General features: G+C 42.5%; 1 protein-coding gene across 1 annotated transcript in view; it reads left to right on the top strand.

Moving 5' to 3' along the window:
* Positions 1–3869: 3869 nt before the first annotated feature.
* The window catches only part of STAT4 (signal transducer and activator of transcription 4), a 44101-nt gene continuing 28903 nt past the window's right edge, over positions 3870–19067 (top strand). Inside the window, exons 1-3 of the mRNA XM_049810395.1 lie at positions 3870–3953; positions 6422–6550; positions 8099–8243. Of these exons, the coding sequence (XP_049666352.1) occupies positions 6423–6550; positions 8099–8243 (273 nt within the window). The 5' untranslated portion in view covers positions 3870–3953; position 6422. The remainder of the gene's footprint in view (positions 3954–6421; positions 6551–8098; positions 8244–19067) is intronic.

Here is a 19067-nt window from a genome sequence, read left to right as displayed (position 1 = left end):
AGATCAAAGTAATAAATTGGCTCAGTGTTCCTAGAAACAACTTTGTGAACTTTTGATGAGAACATTATCATGTCATGAATTCCTTCTCCATCTCTTGAGACTTTTTGTTCCCTTTAAATAGCCCACGTAATTCAGACACTTCTTATTCTCCTGCTTCGACCGGTGCTAAAACACTGGTGAAGTGGAATGAAATGTTACACAGTGAAGATTAACCTTGACCTGCCAAACTCAACAGTGGCTTGAAGCTCCCCTGGCCTGTACCTATCCATACTCTCCGGGGCTGCAACCTGCACCCTCACCGTACTACTGTGACTCAGTGCAGCTGAAAAACTTCCTTCCCCTCCATGGGCTGCCCTAGGCTCTTTACTTCCTTGCCCCCCACTTTGCAAGCATCGTTTCAGCCTGTCCTGCCTTGCCAGTGTGCCTTACTGAACTCCTCCACTGAGAGTGAGCCACAACTCCTTGCCCCTCAGCTTCATCTTTCAGCCCCCGTGGATGCCTCCTTCACACCTTCCTCATGTGTTAGCTCAGCAGTAATCACTGCGTGCCTCCAGCCATCTCCTCCAGGATCCTATCCACGTAGCTCTCCTCCTGAGCTTCCTTGAACTGACCTAGACCATATCTTTCTTCTCATCTCAGTCCTGCTCCACGGCAGTTTCCCTCACACCTCCAAGCACCATCGCATCCTTCCTGGTGTGCTAATAAACCCCACTCACCCTTCTTCCAAGAGCACAGAGCTGAACCATTTCTCAACCTCGGAAGGGAACCTCTTAGCCCTCAGCACCCTGACAGCATGCTCTGCTGCTCCACACACTCCTCTCTCCCACCTGTGCTCCTCAAACAGGCCCCCCACTCAGGCTGTCTTATCTTCCCATGCACACCTCAGGCCTTTCCACATTCAGCCATACCTCAACCCCTTTGACCATCCAACTCTAACACCCTAGGACCACAAGCGTCTTTACTCCCCTCCTGCAGATGAAGTGCACTTCCCTTCCCCAGTCTCCAGCGAGCTTCTGTAAAGCCCCAGGGTTCCTCCCGACTCACTGTAACGTCACAAGCGACTCCACTCATTTTTCTGCGCCCCTTGCTGCGAGGATCACACCCTGTTCTCCTGCCTCCACAGCCATGGCTCGTATCCAGCATCCTGCACCCCCAACAGCTGGTTCCACAGCTGCTCTCCATCCCAGCAATTGACCTGCCTCCACTGCCATAGCTGCCAGAAAGTGGGGAGAGGAAGGAGGGAAGAGGGGAATAGGAACCATCTTCCCAGAAACTGATCTCTGAACCTCAGATGAAGAATGACCTCTGATTACCCTAGGTTTTGGGAATGACACCTAACTGAACTTTTTTCTCATGGTCTCTTGAAGCAAGCCTGAGTAGATATTTGCATCAGGTAATAGGAAGCATAGTATCATCTTAATAGCAACCACTCCGTCATATAGCTGCTTCTCTAGGTTAAGCAGAGAAACAGCAAGCAAAAAGGGGATTGGAAACCTGTTACTGTCTTATTTTATTGGGATGGTATGAACTACCTGTCTTCTTATCATTACAGATAGCAGTTACGTAAGGATGCTCAGAGAATGAATACTTAATCTAAAAAGAAAAATAAATACTTACCAATATTTCTTTAAAGTCTGAAGAAAAAAGTACAGTGCAATAGTTCCCCCTACCGACAGCACGAAATCAAATTACTAATCAATGTTATTTCCTGGACGGTCCTCAAATTACTCAATGTCCCAGTGGGGTACCTACACAAGCTTACCAGTACACAGCAAACCACGTGAACATCAGCCACCTTCGAAAACGATGAAGATTTGCCAAATGGTAGAGAACAAAATTTGAGAAAACTGACTTAGGGTTGATCCCTAAGACTACTTATCACATATACAATATGACAGCATGCAGCCCTATGGAAAGATTACAAAATGTGTGTGAATGTATGTGTTCTGAATGGAATGCCAGGATATCCATCAGCAAAAACAGAACCGTAAGTAAAGTGCAGTTGTATAGCTTCCGATGCTTGCTGAAATCTAAAGAACAGATGGCAGGTCTGAGCAGAGACTTGCCAAACTCTGTCTGTATTTGGGGACTGACCTCTTTGGACAAAGAGCAAGTTTGACATTCATTCTGGTCCCCAGATCCCAACAAAAGGCAGTGAAAATATTGTCATTCTGCTCTAGTGTCAGCTCTTTTGAGCCAGTGGCAGCTGAGTTAAATCAGAACCAAGAACAGTCGCTTAGAGAAGTCGAAATGCAGTTTAGTGTGTGTCTGGTTATGAACAGCAAAAGAAGGATTCCTCTGGCCTTGTACGCCTAGCCTTCATTTCTGGGCTGTAAAGCTAACATGATTTTGCACTCTGGACATCTAGCAAAAAAATAAGAGGCTGAAGAAAATCCTCTAGTACATTATATTCTCATCTCACTTGAAAAAGGTAATAAACAAATATGCAATGATACAACATAAAAGAATAACAGAAATAAATAGAGAGTCTATTGAAATATGCACTGGACCAGACAATGCTATAAATTAGGATTTTGCAGACTTCTGTTACGATCCTGGCCCTCTGTATACAAATGCACCTGAAAAACTGCTAAGTGCTATTAAAGATAACACCAAATCTCATTTCAAGCACATGTCCAGTGAATATGGTGTCTACCCAGCCAATATTCAGACACGGGTCAGCTGCTGACACCTGCATACGATCCTCTAGAAGTTGCCTACGTATCAAAGCTTCTTACCTCACTTTCAATTCTCCCTCTGCTCTGTCTGGAAAAACATAATTACACATCAACGGGGACACGCACCTTCCTCTTAACTGCATCTCCAGCACCTGGCGTTTTCACTTGAACAAGGTCTCATGTTCGCCCAGCACACAGAGAGCCTAATACCGCTTGGTCGGCTCCCTGTCGGGTTCTGTGAGCATGCCTCTTACTCCAGGTTTGCACAGCCTGGCGCAGAAAAGCCTCGCTCATGGCTGGGGGTTCTGGTAAGACAAAATATGACAAACAAAACAACAGTCAGTCAAAAGGATCCTCTTTAGGGCAGACTGCAGCTGCTCTGCATCACGCCAGAGCCACGATGCTAGCACTCACGCTCTGTGCCGAGGCAAGGCGGATTTGAAACGGTCATGATTTCGCGTTTTCTACGCGCTTTGGTTTTAGCGGCGTCGCACCTGCCATTACAGAAATCCTCTTTCCAATAATATACTTCTTTAGGGAAGAGATACCTGGAGCACGCCCGCGTCGCCATAACCCTTGCTGTAGGAGCATTATTTACCGATACGACGTCGGACCGTTAGGTCCTCAGGACAGGGCACAAATCTTTTACTTCGGGGCGAAGCTCCCGCATCCCAGGTACGACCCGAGATGAGGACCGCTGCGGGAACCCAGGGCCCACAGCCGCTCCCACGTTCCGCCGCCGACCCCCGCGAAGCGCTGCCCTGCGCCGGGGCTCGCTGCGGCAGAAGCGGGCGGGGGGTGCGGCGGGCGGCCGGGCTGTGCGCGGCGGCTCCCTGCCGCTCAGCCCAGCGCCAGCCGCCGGGCTCCCCCGGGGCAAGGCGAGTCGGAGAGACCATAACGTATTTTAAGTCTCCTGAAGACAAATAACCTCCTTCCCCCTGCTGAGCCTTCCCGAGATAATCGCCGCGCCTTCTCCCTCTCCGGTCCCTGCCCCGCACGCTTCACGCCTCCTGAGCCACGCCCGTACCGAGACCCCGGCGGGGGTCGGGGGGTCTTTCTGCGGGGGCTCTGGAGCGCCGGGCCCGGACGCGGCGCCCCGCGCCGTGCCCGCAGAGCCGAGGGCCCGCCTGACGCACAGGAAGGCCGCGGCCGCCGGGGCCGGGGCCGGGGGCGGGCGCGGCATAAAGCGGGCGGCGGCGGCGAGGCGGGAAGGCGCCGGGCAGGAGGGAGCTGCCGCCGCCGGCAGAAGGGCTCGGCCGGGACCCGCTGGCGCAGGCAAGTGGGGCTCCCCGGGGGATGAAGGGCCGGGGCCGGGGCCGGGCCCCCGCCGGCGGGGTGGAGCGGGTGGGCCCGGGCGGGCCCGGGCGCTGGGAAGGGCTGAAGCGCTTCTCTGCGGGGGGCGACGGGAGAAAATTCACGCGGCGTTCGGTGCCGACGGTACCGTTAGACGGAGGCTCGCAGGGCAAACCGGCAGCCTGTAGGCGAGCGCTTCGCCGCCGAAGAAGGGGGAGGACAAGCGGCTGCGCTAGCGCTAGCGCCGCTGATGGCGTGCCGGGCCGGGCTGGGCCGGGCCGGGCCGCCCGCCGCCTCTGCCGGCTGCCGTCGGGGCCGGCCGGAGCGAACTACAGCTCTCGGAGCTCTTCGAGCGCTCCTGCACGGAGGGAAAAAGGATGCCAGGAGGCGTTGTACCGAGCACGTTACAAAAAACCCACCACATTTACAAGCTGTACCCCTGTGCCCTGCAAGCGTTTGCGCGTGTCAGCGTCCCTGGGCGTTGCGGAGAGGGCCTAAGGGGGCTGCAAAATCTGGACAAAATCTTGGCGCACCCCCCCCCACCCCCACCCCCCCCCCGGAGGTTATAACATTAAGTTTTCTTACTACTCCTTTTAGGATATCGTAATCACCAAAATTCACCAGAAATTGCAATGAAAAGTCCCACTGAAAGCTGGGAGTGAAAAGTCCCACTGAAAGCTTACAAATCCTAATTTTTTTTCTGAGCACGAGTTATTAATGCGTCGTGATTTGGTTCCGTGTATGTATCTCAAGAAATAAGGCCTGTAACTATCAGTATGGCAACAAAGACAGTGAAACGCTCCTATGCCTTACTCCTTCCCCACAATTTAAAGAAACAAAGTAAACATTCAGGCAAAATTTTTGCCTCCCTGAATGGAGGTAATAAAGAGACGGGAAATGTCACTGGGCACATTTCCACTGACGTTACATACAGCATCCTTCGTACCACACACACAATCATCCCATCCAGCCTTTGTTAAGGAGAAACTAAAAGCTGTCACTTTTACTTTTGCGTGAGTAAGTACTCAGGACTCCATTACACCTTGAGATACTTAATCTTTTTTTTTTTTTTTTTCCCCTCTGACTTAAGAAAACGCAAAATGAAAGACCGCATCATTAAAAACACGATGTCGTCTCTACTTCAAACTGTTGACATTCTGAAACTATGATTCAGAATAGGAAATAGAAAAGCTGTTTATAAAAAGGTCAACTTTCTATAAAAGCGTCAATTTTGATAAAATATCTTTTTTTTTTCAGGAAAAATTTCTATCAAAAATGTTCAAACAGATGTCATATGTTGACCTACTGTAGTGCAATTTTTAGTTCATGACTGGATTTTGTGTATTTTGTTAACACGAACAAACATCCTAACAAAAGGGAAGACAACCTCTGGTATGGGATCAGGGTGTCAGCAGAGCCCACTCGAGGACGGAGATCCCAGGGCACAGGCCCTAGGGCATCCCTCTTCTCTGCTCAGCCACGACCGCCTGCTCTCAACCCTACCCCTGACTTTTTATCTGCATGCCACGTCTAGAATTACAGCCTGGCATAGCCTGCCCTTAGGCAACGTTTTATCTTAGTCTTTCCCTGCGCTGAAAAAAATGACAATGAAAATGGTGTTTTCACCAGCGGGATTAATGATGATGTGGTACAACCCTAGAGTGCAAGTATCAGAAAGGTAATGTTCTCCTAAGTGGAGAGAGAGTCACTCAGGCTGAGGGGTCTACGTGGAGAGCCTGCTCACCCAAAGCAATCTCTTTAATCCATGGAGAGGAGCAGGCATTAATTTAGCCCACCTAAAATCTGGAACAACCAAGCTTCTAACTCCAGTATCGCAGTAAACAGCCAAAACGTACTGGGGATAGTTTTTTCAGTAAGAATTTCAGAGCCTGGCAATGAGCGATGCTACTCTTGCTTGTCTTATAAATGTTGTTCATAAAACAAACAGAACTCTCCAAACAGAAGATGTGGGGCTCTAGGAACAGCACAATAGCATACAACCATTATGGCTTTAGGAAAAATTTGAGTGGTATGAGTTCGCTAAGGAGAGAGCAAATTCATTGCTTTCCACTCTTCTTTTATAAGAATAGTTATACCTGGATTTGAAGAGTACAATCCTAACCTACTTCTCTTGATGAGAGATGCTGTGTAGATCTCCCTGCTTTAAAAGCATCATACTGTACCCCAAAACATTTGCATTAAGGAAGGAAATTGGCAGAGGTGCCCATTCAAGTGTAAAGGCTAGAATTTCTTTTAATGGTCTTGCTTTCTTTTCTCCCTCTTCCCTTTAACTGACTAACTTTAGCCAAGTACCACTTGTTTTGAAAGACAGAATAAACAGGAACATTAAAGTATATGATAAGAACTACAGTGAAAATAAGTGATTTATGCACTTTGGGTTATTAATTCATATTCAACTTTCAATGACAAACATGTTTAATCTTTTGCAGTATGTCCCAATGGAGTCAAGTTCAACAACTGGAAATAAAGTTTTTGGAGCAGGTAGACCAGTTCTATGATGATAACTTCCCCATGGAAATCCGGCATCTACTAGCGCAATGGATAGAAAGCCAAGATTGGTAGGATTAAATTTACTTCCTCTCATATGATTTCAGTCATGAACAATTCTTTCATTATCTGGCAGATTTTATAGTGCTCATTTGGGAGCTGGGCAGGCACCTGTACTTCAAGAATAGTATTCCACTAGTTATGGATTTAGCCCGTTGAACTGTCAAAGTTTAAATTTAAGGAGTGCTTGAACATGAGGTTTCATTTGAACTTGCTCTTAAACAAGATCCAATAAAAATGGTCTAGCAAATTAATGGTATTACAGGCTTTTCATAGAAAAAAATAATGCAAGTTAGTTTTCAATGGAAATGTTATACATTTACCTCTTGCAGCATAAAATTATTCACTTGTCCGAAACTGCACTTAAAGCAGGATATATAATTTGGGGGAACAAGCCAGCTACTTTCAGGAACTGCTCTCTCGAAGGTGAATTTATTCACAAAATTGGATCAAATTCACTGGATGGTTATCTTCAGAAAATTCAGAACTAAATGCCAAAAAAAGTTTATATTAGTCGTACCAGAAGGAGACATCTCAATTTTTCAAGCTAAATCCACAAGGCTATTGGAGGACTACTGCAAAAAAAAATTAAAAAAATCTGCTAAGGAATATAATCTTTCCTTACAGTTTATAGCTCAGTGCTTATGGGGCTGTAGGAACATGGGAAACATTAAAATCTCCTTTTTGCCAGATTTAGCAGGCATATCTGAAACAGGCATCTGCCATTTGGGGGGCAAGGAGACACGATATCCCAAGGACAAGGATGCCATGCAGTCCAAAGTCTGTCTTCCTCTATTTTGCTCATTAATGTTATTGCCCTTTGTGTATCAAGCTGTTCTATAAACAGCAGAACCAGTAAAGCCTGGTTCTGTGAGTGTTTGTGTCCTTTGTCCCCTACATACCCTTCACGAGTAGCTTCAGAGTCTTCCCATATCTCCAAATAGTTTGGCCAGGCAAAGGCTCATCTGGTGCCTGGTGTGAAGATATATATCTGCTGACTGGCCATCTGGCTGTTACCTCCTGGAGCAAGTTATTACTGCCATTTGCCTCAGCGGAGGCACTAATTTGGATTCTTCTCCTCTACCAACCTGCCAGTTTTCTGTTAAATTTGTAAGAACATACTATCTTTTAGACTCCGAGCCCAGTGTCAACTTTGTCTGAAACTGGGCAGCAAATTCAGAGATTGTATCTCTCTGACTGACAGAGTGAGAGGGATGGTATGCATAAGCCCATTTCTTCTGAGAAGTGAGCTAAAACTATTTAAATATTCACTGGACCAAAGACTAGAAAACTGCAGTTGTCTCCCCTCTGGCTGACTCCATAGCCTGTGCTAAGAACATCCTCACCCTGTCTTTATAGCTGCACATCTACATGAATATGAATAAAAGGATCATAAAATCAATTATTCACAAACCTCTAACTATATGCAAGTCACCATATACTTAAAGCCTTTTTTTTGCTGCCTAGATTTCTGAATAGATTATAATTTTCTGTAGAGATAGATTGATACTTCTTACGACATTTTAAACACACATGGTTCTCATTCATTGATTCTTCAGGGAGGCTGCATCCAACAATGAAGCAATGGCAATGATCCTTTTACAGAATTTGCTAATACAAGTGGATGAACAGCTGGACCGGGTTTCACAGGAGAAGAATCTTCTCTTGATACACAACCTGAAAAGAATCAGGAAGCTGCTGCAGGTGGGTCGTTACTTCAGATGACAAATTGCATATTCTTACTGGTTTCTAAAGGTAGTGCCCAACCTCTGTTGAACACAGTTTGCTCACGTGCACAGCTCAGAGCTGTCCTGATTGCTGTAGACTGCAAGTAGCTATGGGAAGACCAAGCCTTCAATAAGATAATTCAAAATAATAATCCCACTGTCTGTTACTTTGGGGAACAATAATTCACATTTTCATGCATGCTGCTCAGATACAAGTGCTGTGACTTCTTAGCTCTGTGTGTATCTGTGTTTCACTGAGCTCTTAAGAATAAGACTGTATAGCGCTTATGGATGCTTACGTTTATTACAAATGTAATTACCACCTTTCAGACACATACAGATATCTAACTATGGAATGAAAATGCATATTTGGGGCTTAAAGCAGCACCCCAAAAAAGGAACCTCTGTAAATCATTAGCATGTTTGCTATTTTATGCTTAGCTGGGATTATTTGTTATGAATGGCTTAAAGGATTTTCCGTTAGGCTTCTGCAGAATGGTATTTATTTCGATTGGCTGAATGTTTCTCTAATAATTGTTTATCTAAGGCAAGGATTCTCAGAGTTCCACTTCATTAGTCACCTACTTCCTGACATTTATGTGTCTGCTGCATAGAACAGATATGCATCTGAGTTTAATGAAAGTTTGGGGGTTTTTCTCCTCTTTGATGGTGTTTTCCATAAGTACTTAAATGACAATTATATTGCTTGCAAAACATTTTCTTTATTTGAGAGATATATATACACACACACTGGTCTGGAAAATCTTAGCATGACCTTGCCAATTATTTTGTTCTCTTTATGGCTGTGTGTCTTTCTGTTCTTTATCCTAATGGTGGCCTCTTAAAAATGTGACTCTATTTCCATCGCTACTACTTTTTCTTCCGGTGTTATGCAAGCAGTCTCATGTAACTTAAAACTAACGTTGCTTTTTGTTTCTTTTCTCAGTTGTGTAGCAGCACTATCTATAATTTCAGTACTGCTCAAACCCCAAATTTACTTCACTGCTTTTGGAGTTAACTGCAGAAAGGTTAATCTGGTTATTTCTGTCATGGTCTTGGCATGCTTTACTACCGTAGGGCTGAGACAGAGCTGCATCACCTTAGTAAAGGCATTCTCCCACAGTAGCATACACGTGGAAAGAGCATTTCAGGGCACTGAAGCAAGCAGTTCATTGGTGTGTTCCTGGCTTAAAAGATTGTGCATTTATGATTATACCATCACAATGTGCACATGCAGAAGGACTGGTATATATTTACATACAGGCTCTACAAAATTAAAGTCTCTCACAGTTCCTTCTTTTCTTCACACCGTTTATTTTATGCTAAAATTTTTACCAAAACTTGAAGTGGCAGCTCTGCATGCCCTGTGAAACTTGGCATACCGAGACAAGTAATCAGGCCTTGGGCACACACACAGGAGTTTATGTAATAGCCAGTGTGAAAATGGCCAGAATGAAAACCATTTTCTCTATGTCCTGGCATGTTTGGAAATTATATTAAGGTGTGCTTCCCAAAGAGCACAAAGCAAAGGAGGCTTATTGCAGAAAAGCAAGAGAAGGGGAGTTTTGAGTGATTTCTTATTAAGTGGTTTCTCAGGTGGCGAGGACCTGAGTCACAGTTCCAGAACAAGGCAAAACACTCAGGCATCCCCATTACAACTGCACAGCTAGGTTACAGTCACCATAGAGTACTTACAGCAGCAGCAGAGCCAGTACCAGAGCTGGTCTGTTCCTTCTCTAGATAAAGTGACAGTAAAGGTCCATGTGGAGTAGCCTAACCCATCATTTCACTTGATTGCTGGGTCCCAAAAGAAATGCCACACAAGTTGTGGCATGCGCCAACTTGTTTATCACCCTGTAGCACTGTAAGGCTGTGACTTAGCAAGCTTTCTCAAGCAGCAAGGTCTCTCTGCTCTCTTGGGTTGCAAAGGTCTGTAGGTTTGCAGTCTAAAGCATTATGAACTTCTTGAGAGGACATGTGTGACGCTGGAATTATACTGCTTAGTAAAAAGGATCTCAGTCTTGAGCGTTGCAGTAAAATGTTTCCAGTTGAGCAAAAAAATACAACAGCTCTCTCCATCACTAATAATGTTGGCCTTTCTCCATTATATCAAGACAGCAGATAACCTGCATTTAGATAACAAGCTACTCGTTCAGTTTCAAAATACACACGCGAACCACCAGATACTGAACAGCACTTTCACTATTAGAGCTTTTCCTGATTTCTCATGACTGTTAGCACTATAACCCACAGTCCATTCTGATTTTCAAAATAATTTCTATAGGCTGGAGTAGGCCCAGACTCTTGCAATGGGTTTATTATTGTTTTGGATAAGGCAAATAACTTAAACTATGTCTTAAGAAGTCTGTGACGCAGGTATTTTGGATTTTTGTGTAAAATACTGTGTTACAACTTCTAATTTTTAAAACATCGATGATAAATTCATTTTCAGCCAAAGTATGGGCTGCATGTTCCATAGAGCTGCACAGGCAGTCTCCTGAGCTTCAGCTGTTAAAATTATTTCTTTATTGGTTAGGTAAGTACCTCAGGAAAAAATGCTATAGTAGCTGTAATCAGCTGAAATCCTATCCTTGTTATTAACTGTCAAGTATTATTAATGGACTATAAACTGTATATGACACATAGGATGGACAGTATCTGCTGTAATGTCCTTAAATTTGACTATGCAAATTATGTAATGATGCGTCTAATTTTTTTAACGTGTCACTGATTGTATTTTATTGCTCAATATATGGGAAGTTTGTAACTGGGCATTTGGCTCCACACTCACCTGCTGGATGTACCGGCAGATACCCAACTCTTGCAATTTGAGCTAGTTCGTGACAGTTTCATGAGACAACACCAGAAAAAGGTGACTGAGGTACACGGTACAGTGCTATGGTCCCTTTAGTCCCAGCATACCACCTTGAGAAAGGAAGACTGTGGAAGGGTACGCTGTAAAACTAGAGAGATTTTTCACCAACTTTGATGGGGGAAAGACTGGGTTCCAAAATAGGAGAGGAAGCTCTATTTGTAAACATCTTTTTATTTCTGGTGACTCTGTGAACAGTGTTGGTTTGATTTTTCTCTGAAGGTTAGTTACCATGAGCCCACCTTTATCTCTACTTTGCTCTCTAGCGCAAGCACTTCTTTGAAATTTCACAGTTCACTCCTCTTCCTTCCCCTCTATACCACACTCACAGACGTACAGACACATGTACAGCGTGTACACGCACAAAGCTGTTCAACCTCGATACATGATCAGAGTGCAATGTTTGTTCATTATTTCGAGCCAAATTGTGTTACAATACTAAGTAATACTAGTCAAACTTGGTAATGCTGGAAACCAGCATTTATCACTAAGTATGCAGAGTAGTATGCTGAGTTATGGTATAGGTTACTAAATACTATGACAATAGCAATAATAAAACAATTAAAATTAGAGAACCCACAAAAGCCATTCAAAAGCAATCTGTAATTCTTGACAAAAAGCAAAATGAGGGACTAGTGTTTAATTAGAAATACAGCTAGATCGTTAATGAAGAGCAGCCTTACAAGAGGAAGCAACGCACACTTTACAAATGGCTTGTGCAGCTGTTTGCTAGACAGCAAAGGACTCGTTAGGATCAAAATTGCTGGTGCTGTTGCTGAATCTGGAGAGAATTATGCTTACGAGTTACCAGCACCACAGCTGAGCACAGCCCACCTGAAAGATCTTCCTAGGATTCATTTTTGTTATAAAATGGAGAAAATGTTCTATTTCGAGTTTCACCTGAAACATCTTTACGTAAACATCTTAGTTGCCCCGTGAAAATAATGATGGAAGTAGCGGAAGAAGAGAGGACTTGCCTGTCTCATACTCACAATACAAAGCTTTGGGCAATCTTAGGATTTGTGAAAGGCAAAGAGCAGAATTCTTAACAGGAAGATGGGTCTGCCTGGCACCCTTGCTTTTAGGCCACAGGGACCATCCCGATTCTCTCACCGTTGAAGAAATAACCATGGAACGTGGCATTTCTGCTCAGACTGCTGACATTTCCAAAATTATCTTGAGGCAAAAAGAAACATTGACCAGGAAAAATCCGATTTGACAAAGTTATAAGCACTTGAAAAAGTGCTGAGAAACTTAGCTAAGCAGCTGAGGTTACTGCTAGCTCTCAGTAATTTGCTTCTCTATTTCTTGCTTTCATTGAAACGTCGCTTCTTGACATTAATCTGGTATAAATGCACATATTATATTAAAATCAGGGTCAGCACTTTAAGTTAAAATCCTTCATATTTACTTCTTACATTATTATTACTTCTCCAGTCAGTAAATTGGATTCATTTTTATAGCAGAGCAGCCTTTTGTTGCTGTGCTCTTTGGTGGGAGACAGTACAGCACAGTCACTTGCTGAGGTTAAATTCTCTATCTTCCTACAGAACGCCTCCTTCTCCCAGCAGTGGTTCTGGAAGGGGGTGAGGAGAGAAAATGTTTGGTGGCAATGGGGGAAGGAGGGGGGAGAACTATGTCTATGGTTCTTTCTCCTTCTTAAAACCTAGATGGAGAAAAGCAAAGCAGATTAGTCACAAGGAGATGTTTTGTGCTGTTGCCATGACAACAAAACATAAAGGGCAGATGTTAAGCTCAGAAGAGCTGCCTAGCACTTCTAGGAACCAAATTGCAGATGCAGCAGTCGACACGACCTTAGCCCATGAACAATTACATCTTAGTTTTCAGAAGGAAAGTTTTTAAATGACAGCGTACCTGTCCCTGATGTAAGCTCCTGTGCAATACCTGAGTAGATTTAGTACACAAAGATGACTGGTGAAATAAAGAGACACTCGCGTAAGACAGGCACTGTCCGTGCTCCCGAGTCACGTGCCAAAGCCTTTGGTTAGGGGAGGGCAGCTGAGCTGCAGTGCACCAGGGGAGGCTCAGAGTAGCCTGGGAATCAGAGATGACCACTATACCCCAGTGTCCCACAGCTCCATTTAGGGACGGTGCTGGTGGGAAGTTGCCTGTGGGTCTCCAGTGCTGTTCATCTCGGGGATGCTCTTCCCCCCCACTCCAAGCTGGAAATACCTGGAGCACTCAGCAGGTACCCGCTAGAGAAGATGTAGCTCCGTGGGAGGCAGCCTGGCCCGTGCGTGGGCTCAGGTGAGCTCCCAGGAACTGAAGAGCCACTGGGTGCATGACAGCTACATCAGGAAAAAGCAGAAATTCCCAGAATTGTCCTACTCATAACTGACGCTCTCATTTATGCTCTAGCCTCAAGATAACTTTTGAAAGCAATCCCTTCTCATTAATGGCAACATGCATCTGTGTCACATCACTGTTTATGGTATTCGGGGGAAAATCTGATTACATAAATCTTCCTTTATAAAAGTAAAATAACAGATTTCAGGAATAAGAAGGGCAGCTCTGCTCATTTACCATTGAAGCCTGAGTTAATGAGCATACTGTGTGCTCTGGGGAACAATTTGCTGTAAATGATATATATTCATGATATTCATTTAATACTCACAGCAGATTCTCAGGTGCTGGTGAACTTTATCCGCTCACAAGGCCTGCTAGAGCCTAAGATGAGGTGAGGGAGGGCAATGGGTATTCTGCCTGAACGAGCAAGTCTGCGTGCACGCCATTAACACCTTGGGGTATGCTTACAAAGGGAGAGGTCAGGCAGAATCACCAGATTTGCTGATTCACACCAACCAGTTATATCAAAATGAGCTTTTGGAAGCACTGTAGTTACACTATGGAGTTCAGAAATAATATTTTAGTTATATTTTTTTCTCCTACATAGCCCTCCTTTTTTTATGGAAAGATCTGGAATAGCATCTGAAAGTATCTTCTGCCATCTTAATCAAAATATGTATTAATATTATGGCACTTCTTGCCATATAAAATTCATCCTGTTTCTAAGTAGTACAAATAGCATCTTACTTTACACGATGCTACTTAAAACAGTAACTGTAGTGCGTTCCTGATTCTGTTTCAAGTTCTCAGTTATACTGCCCAGCTTGTTTCCATCCGTAATGAGAACTGAACATCTTTGTGCTTCTCCAGTTAGAACTAAAATGAACATATAAAGGTTTTTTAGTTTAGGTGACTGTTTACGCAAGTCACTGTACCAGAAACGTACATGCATTAGGGATCCTAAGATTATTTATTTCAGTACATCAAAGAAAGTGGACAAAAGAGCATTAGGTCTGAAATAGGACATTCCAGTTGGTACTTAACAAACAATTCTAATAAGCACTGTACTGAGAAACAGTTGCAAAGAATGGAAACATAGCCATTGATGTTTAAGTTGCAGTTTCCTGTTAAAGCTTACAACAGGGTGAGAATGGAACAAAGTAGAGAAAGTTTCTAATACACCACAGAAGACCCATTTCAAAATGTTATTTATATGTATTTAGCACGCGTGTAACCTGCCAGATCAACAAAGCAACAAATTATAGTAGGAGGTGTGTTTTGAACCAGTGTGTCCTGCTGTCTAATACAATTCAGACTGATCTTTCATATTAGCATCTTGCCCCAGTGAGTTTTCCAGTTCAACCATTAAAGCTGTTTACGGAAAATATTGGCATACAAATGGGAAACCCCACACAGAAATCTGTATGCTAAAAGCAGCTAGCTGTCTGCTGTTAGCTATTGCAGGCTGGCAACTGCACATCAACTAATAAAGATTTTTAAAAATGATTGATACAAGACCAGAAAAAAGGTTTACTTATTAGAAGTAAAATATTTTTGAGTTCCTAGTTATTATTTAAAGAACACAACTCAGTTTATAAACGTTTCAGTTTGGTTTTGTAGAACGAATAAGAGTTAACTTACAAACAGAAGTGAAAATAAAAGCAAACAAACTAAACAACCTCTTGAAGGCTTTGTCCATTCTGGAGTATTAAAGGCCCAGTTGCAGTCAAACATCTGCCCGACAGATTAGTTAATAATACTCAGGTCTTTGTGTCCAGAAGATGGGGGGGGATCAGTCCTCTCTCCTGTCCTGTTTTACCCTTTTTCATATGGAATACTGTACTTCTATTTATTCTGAAATAAATCTCATTTAAATAAGAAGCTTCGCTACATTATTCATCCCGACTGGCAGCACAGCTCTACTGTCTTATGATGAGATCTACAGACATATGTATTTTCTGTAGCTGTATCTCAGCCTACCTGCTTAGAAATCTGTGGTTTCTATAGGCTGTTCCTGGACTGGTTTTAGTGTCTGCTGGTAGGGACTCAGCAGTGGAATTTGGGGGCAAACTGGAGGATGGAAAAAAAGATCTCTGTCTTCACAGCTCATTCACTGTGCTTTTACAGCTTTGCCTATTGCAATTTGGTTGCACGTACCCTAAAAAAAAAAAACCCAGTATGATCTTTTGGAAGTCGTGCATTGTATCAGGATTTCCCACACATCATAGGAGTTGTCTAAAACAATGAGGTTGCCTTTAAGTTCTCTCATGTATTTTGAGAGGGGAAAAGGGAAATCTAAAAATAAAAGTCTAACAAGAGAAGTCTAAATAGATAGTGTCACAGGTACTTCCTGTGACTTAAAAACCTACATAAAACAGAGCCATCTTTCCAATAGAACAAGATTTCTTTTAGTAAGAATACTGCCTGTTTAAATACAGGCTTTCAAAAAACTCCCAAGCACTTTACCTATATCAGGGTAACATAAGGACCAACTCTTTCTTTGTATTCTAGTACTGTCTTCATTAGACTTTCTGCCTGGATGAATAAACAAAGGTAGAAAACAAATCAAGGCAAAATGTTGTTTGTCATATTTGAAGGTGAAAACGGGAAATAAGTGTGTATGGTTATGCTTTCCCACCCACACATATCTTTGAGATACAAAACTATACCAAAGGTTTTTTACTTTCAAAAATAAAATGATAGACAAAAGATTTTTTTCTCCCTGTTTTTTAATTACATGAAAGATGAGACGTCTGCTTATCTAGAAAGATGCGGAGTATCGGACTTAGTAAAATAAGCATATCTCAAGTGAGCAACAGGGAAGGAAATGTATTTTTGCTTGACTTTTTAATCCTGTTTCCTGTCTTTCCATGTCCCACCTCCCTTCCATCAATTTCTTTAAATAATCATTCAACTTCAACAAATACATCAACAGTCATACTAGTTAATGGTTCCATGCCTCCAAGTAAAGCTCTTATTTGTATACAATTAAAAGGCTCAAGCAGGGCTTTCCTAGCAGAAACAAGAAAAAGTATAGCTGATGTTTTTGATAGTTTAAAAAAAAAAAAAAAAAGTAGGGAAAACCTAACCAAATTCTGAAGTGCTTTTTCAAATTAGAAAGCACTAAAACCTACTCAAGTAATTTTTAGGTCACCTTGAAAACCAGGAGATAACCAGATAAACCCCTGACTGACTTTCTAAAGGTTGCGCAGCACATCCTTCTACATTACGAGTAGACACCAACAGTCGCTAATACCTAATCCTCTACTTTAATCACTGAAAACAGAGCCAGGATACTGAAGTAGTGCATATATAGTATTCATTTATAGATATGCCCAGTACATAGAGACCTTTGACACATGAAAAGAAAGCTGGCCAATATTACTGTGGCTGGGAGTGATCCACTTTGTGATGGAGCTGCCCACAGGAAAATAAGCTAAATTTTGGAAAATTAAAAAAATGGGAAAAAGAGTAAGAGAATGAATCTCTGGTCTAGATTTCTTCATTTGTCTCAGGAAAAGCAGTAAATTTCAGATACTCAGACTGACAGTTGTTTGGTGTTCTTTTTAAAAGCACATGTGTTTTAAAGTGCCATGATTCATATTTTAAAGTTTCTCCATGATCTTACAACTTACAGAATCAAATCTTGCATTTCCCCAGCACTGTTTCATGCATCTTAACATATCCCAAATCGTTCAAGCTGTTTTAAAATTTTGCTAAAGGGTCTAAACTCCACACATTATAATGTATAAATTGTTATTGCAGAAATGCCTCTTTGTTTTTCTTCATGACCTAGTAAGATGGTATCACAACAGATGTCTCTGGAGTAGAGAGAGTGCATGCTGGGCGGTGGTAGAAAGGTTTTCTCCTGACTAAATGTCATCAGCATTGAGAGAAAATTTTCACCTGTTCAGAATGAAAGTTTAATTTCCTCCATTCAGTTATATTTATCATCATGCTGGTAGTTATTGAGAAGAAGCCAGTGCAAATAAGATCATTTGTTGTTTGTTGTAAATCATGATATGGAAGAGCTTATCAAAACAGAAGAGGAGAAAGAAAATTTCTAACAACAACAGAATTAAGTAATATTAGCTGATAAGACTAATGTTTCCATTTGAAACTTCAGATGAAAAGTGAATCTTCAATTTCTCTTTGTTGGTATTTATCAAAATACAATTATAAGTTTTCTCTATAAAATCTAAACTTAATAATACAATTTGCAGAACTACAGAATCCACACCTTTCCTCCTTTCCTGGCTGCCAATGCTCATGTCACATTGAGTTAGGATTCCCCCATCTCAAGCCTTTTTTTTGGTTAATTTTCCTTTATTTTCCAGCTTATACTACTCTTTCAATGATAGGAAATAATTTTCAATTAGTCATTCAGAAGCCAAGGTCATCTTGAGCAAATTCTGCCCTCAACCAAAGACAAAATGGAAATGCAGAACAGCAAGAGTTGGCAGCAGACAGATAATAAGGGAATACTGAGTGGCACGTTCTGAAGTGTAATTACCTCTGAGAAGTATAAAACATGGGGAGAAGAAATTCAGTGTTATTATTTTGATGGAGCCAAACACATTGGTTATTATAACTTTTAGTAATTATCGTTACTTAGTAAGTTAAAATTGAGATATTTAATGTTACAACTTATTTATTATTTATCAGTTTGTTATTGTTGAGTTGCAATCCATCTGCTAGATTACTTCAAAAGAGGCTGCTGCTGATATAGCATGTATTGTATAAATATAGCCGGTTCTGGGAGAGAGAGCTCAAGATCGACAGAAGGGGATGCCCACTCAGGCTGTGGCACACAGCTCAGCTCCGTGCCAGCTGTCCAGCGTTCAGAGCATCTGTCTGTCAGAAAGGCAAGGTCTGTTCCTAGCCTTTGATCACAAGTGTTCGTACTGCAGATCCACCATTATTCCAGCTTTTGTCTGAGGAGCTGCTGCTCCAGGAGGGCAGGTGGCAGTTCCCTGTCAACCTGCTTGGTGTCTGCTCAAACTGAATCAAGCTGAACAAGCACCAGACAGGCACAAGTATGGGAATCACTACGGGCGCAGCTTATTGCTAGACCTTTATGAGTTAGAGAAGAGAGGGGGGAAAAAAGTGAATTTCCACTTCATCTCTTGGTTCAGATGGTTTTCTCTTAATGAAAGAAAGAAAAAGAGAGAAAGAGTTTTTAAAAGTTTTGCATATGAATAGTATCTAGAAACACTAGGAAAGTCCCTAATACCTGGCAATTTTTGTGGGGGATTTTTTAACATCCTACTGTCAGAAGATTTTTTTTGAAGTGCCTCTTCTGCATAAATGCATTTTCCAGCTCCAAGAGAGGATTTTTATTTCTTCTCGACTTTGTTAAATAGCTTTTGTTTGACTCCTTTTTGTCACAGGACAAAGACAAAAGGCAACCATCAGCCCTTAGAGCGCTTGAATTCTGTTGGGCAGTGGTAAGCTGGGACTAAACACTCCTGAAGCTTTGCGGTTTCCGATAGGCTGCAGATACCAACATGTGGTATGGTCCTCGTATACTAGCCATCTACGTAGAAGGTGGGACCCTGTTTTACCAGCAAAAAAAGAACAGCAACAAGCAGAAATTAACAGACATTAACTGCGGAAGTAATA

Source organism: Accipiter gentilis, chromosome 1, assembly GCF_929443795.1.
Source record: "Accipiter gentilis chromosome 1, bAccGen1.1, whole genome shotgun sequence".
In the NCBI taxonomy this organism is placed as follows: Eukaryota; Metazoa; Chordata; class Aves; order Accipitriformes; family Accipitridae; genus Astur; species Astur gentilis.
This window is presented reverse-complemented; position numbering and strand designations above follow the sequence as displayed.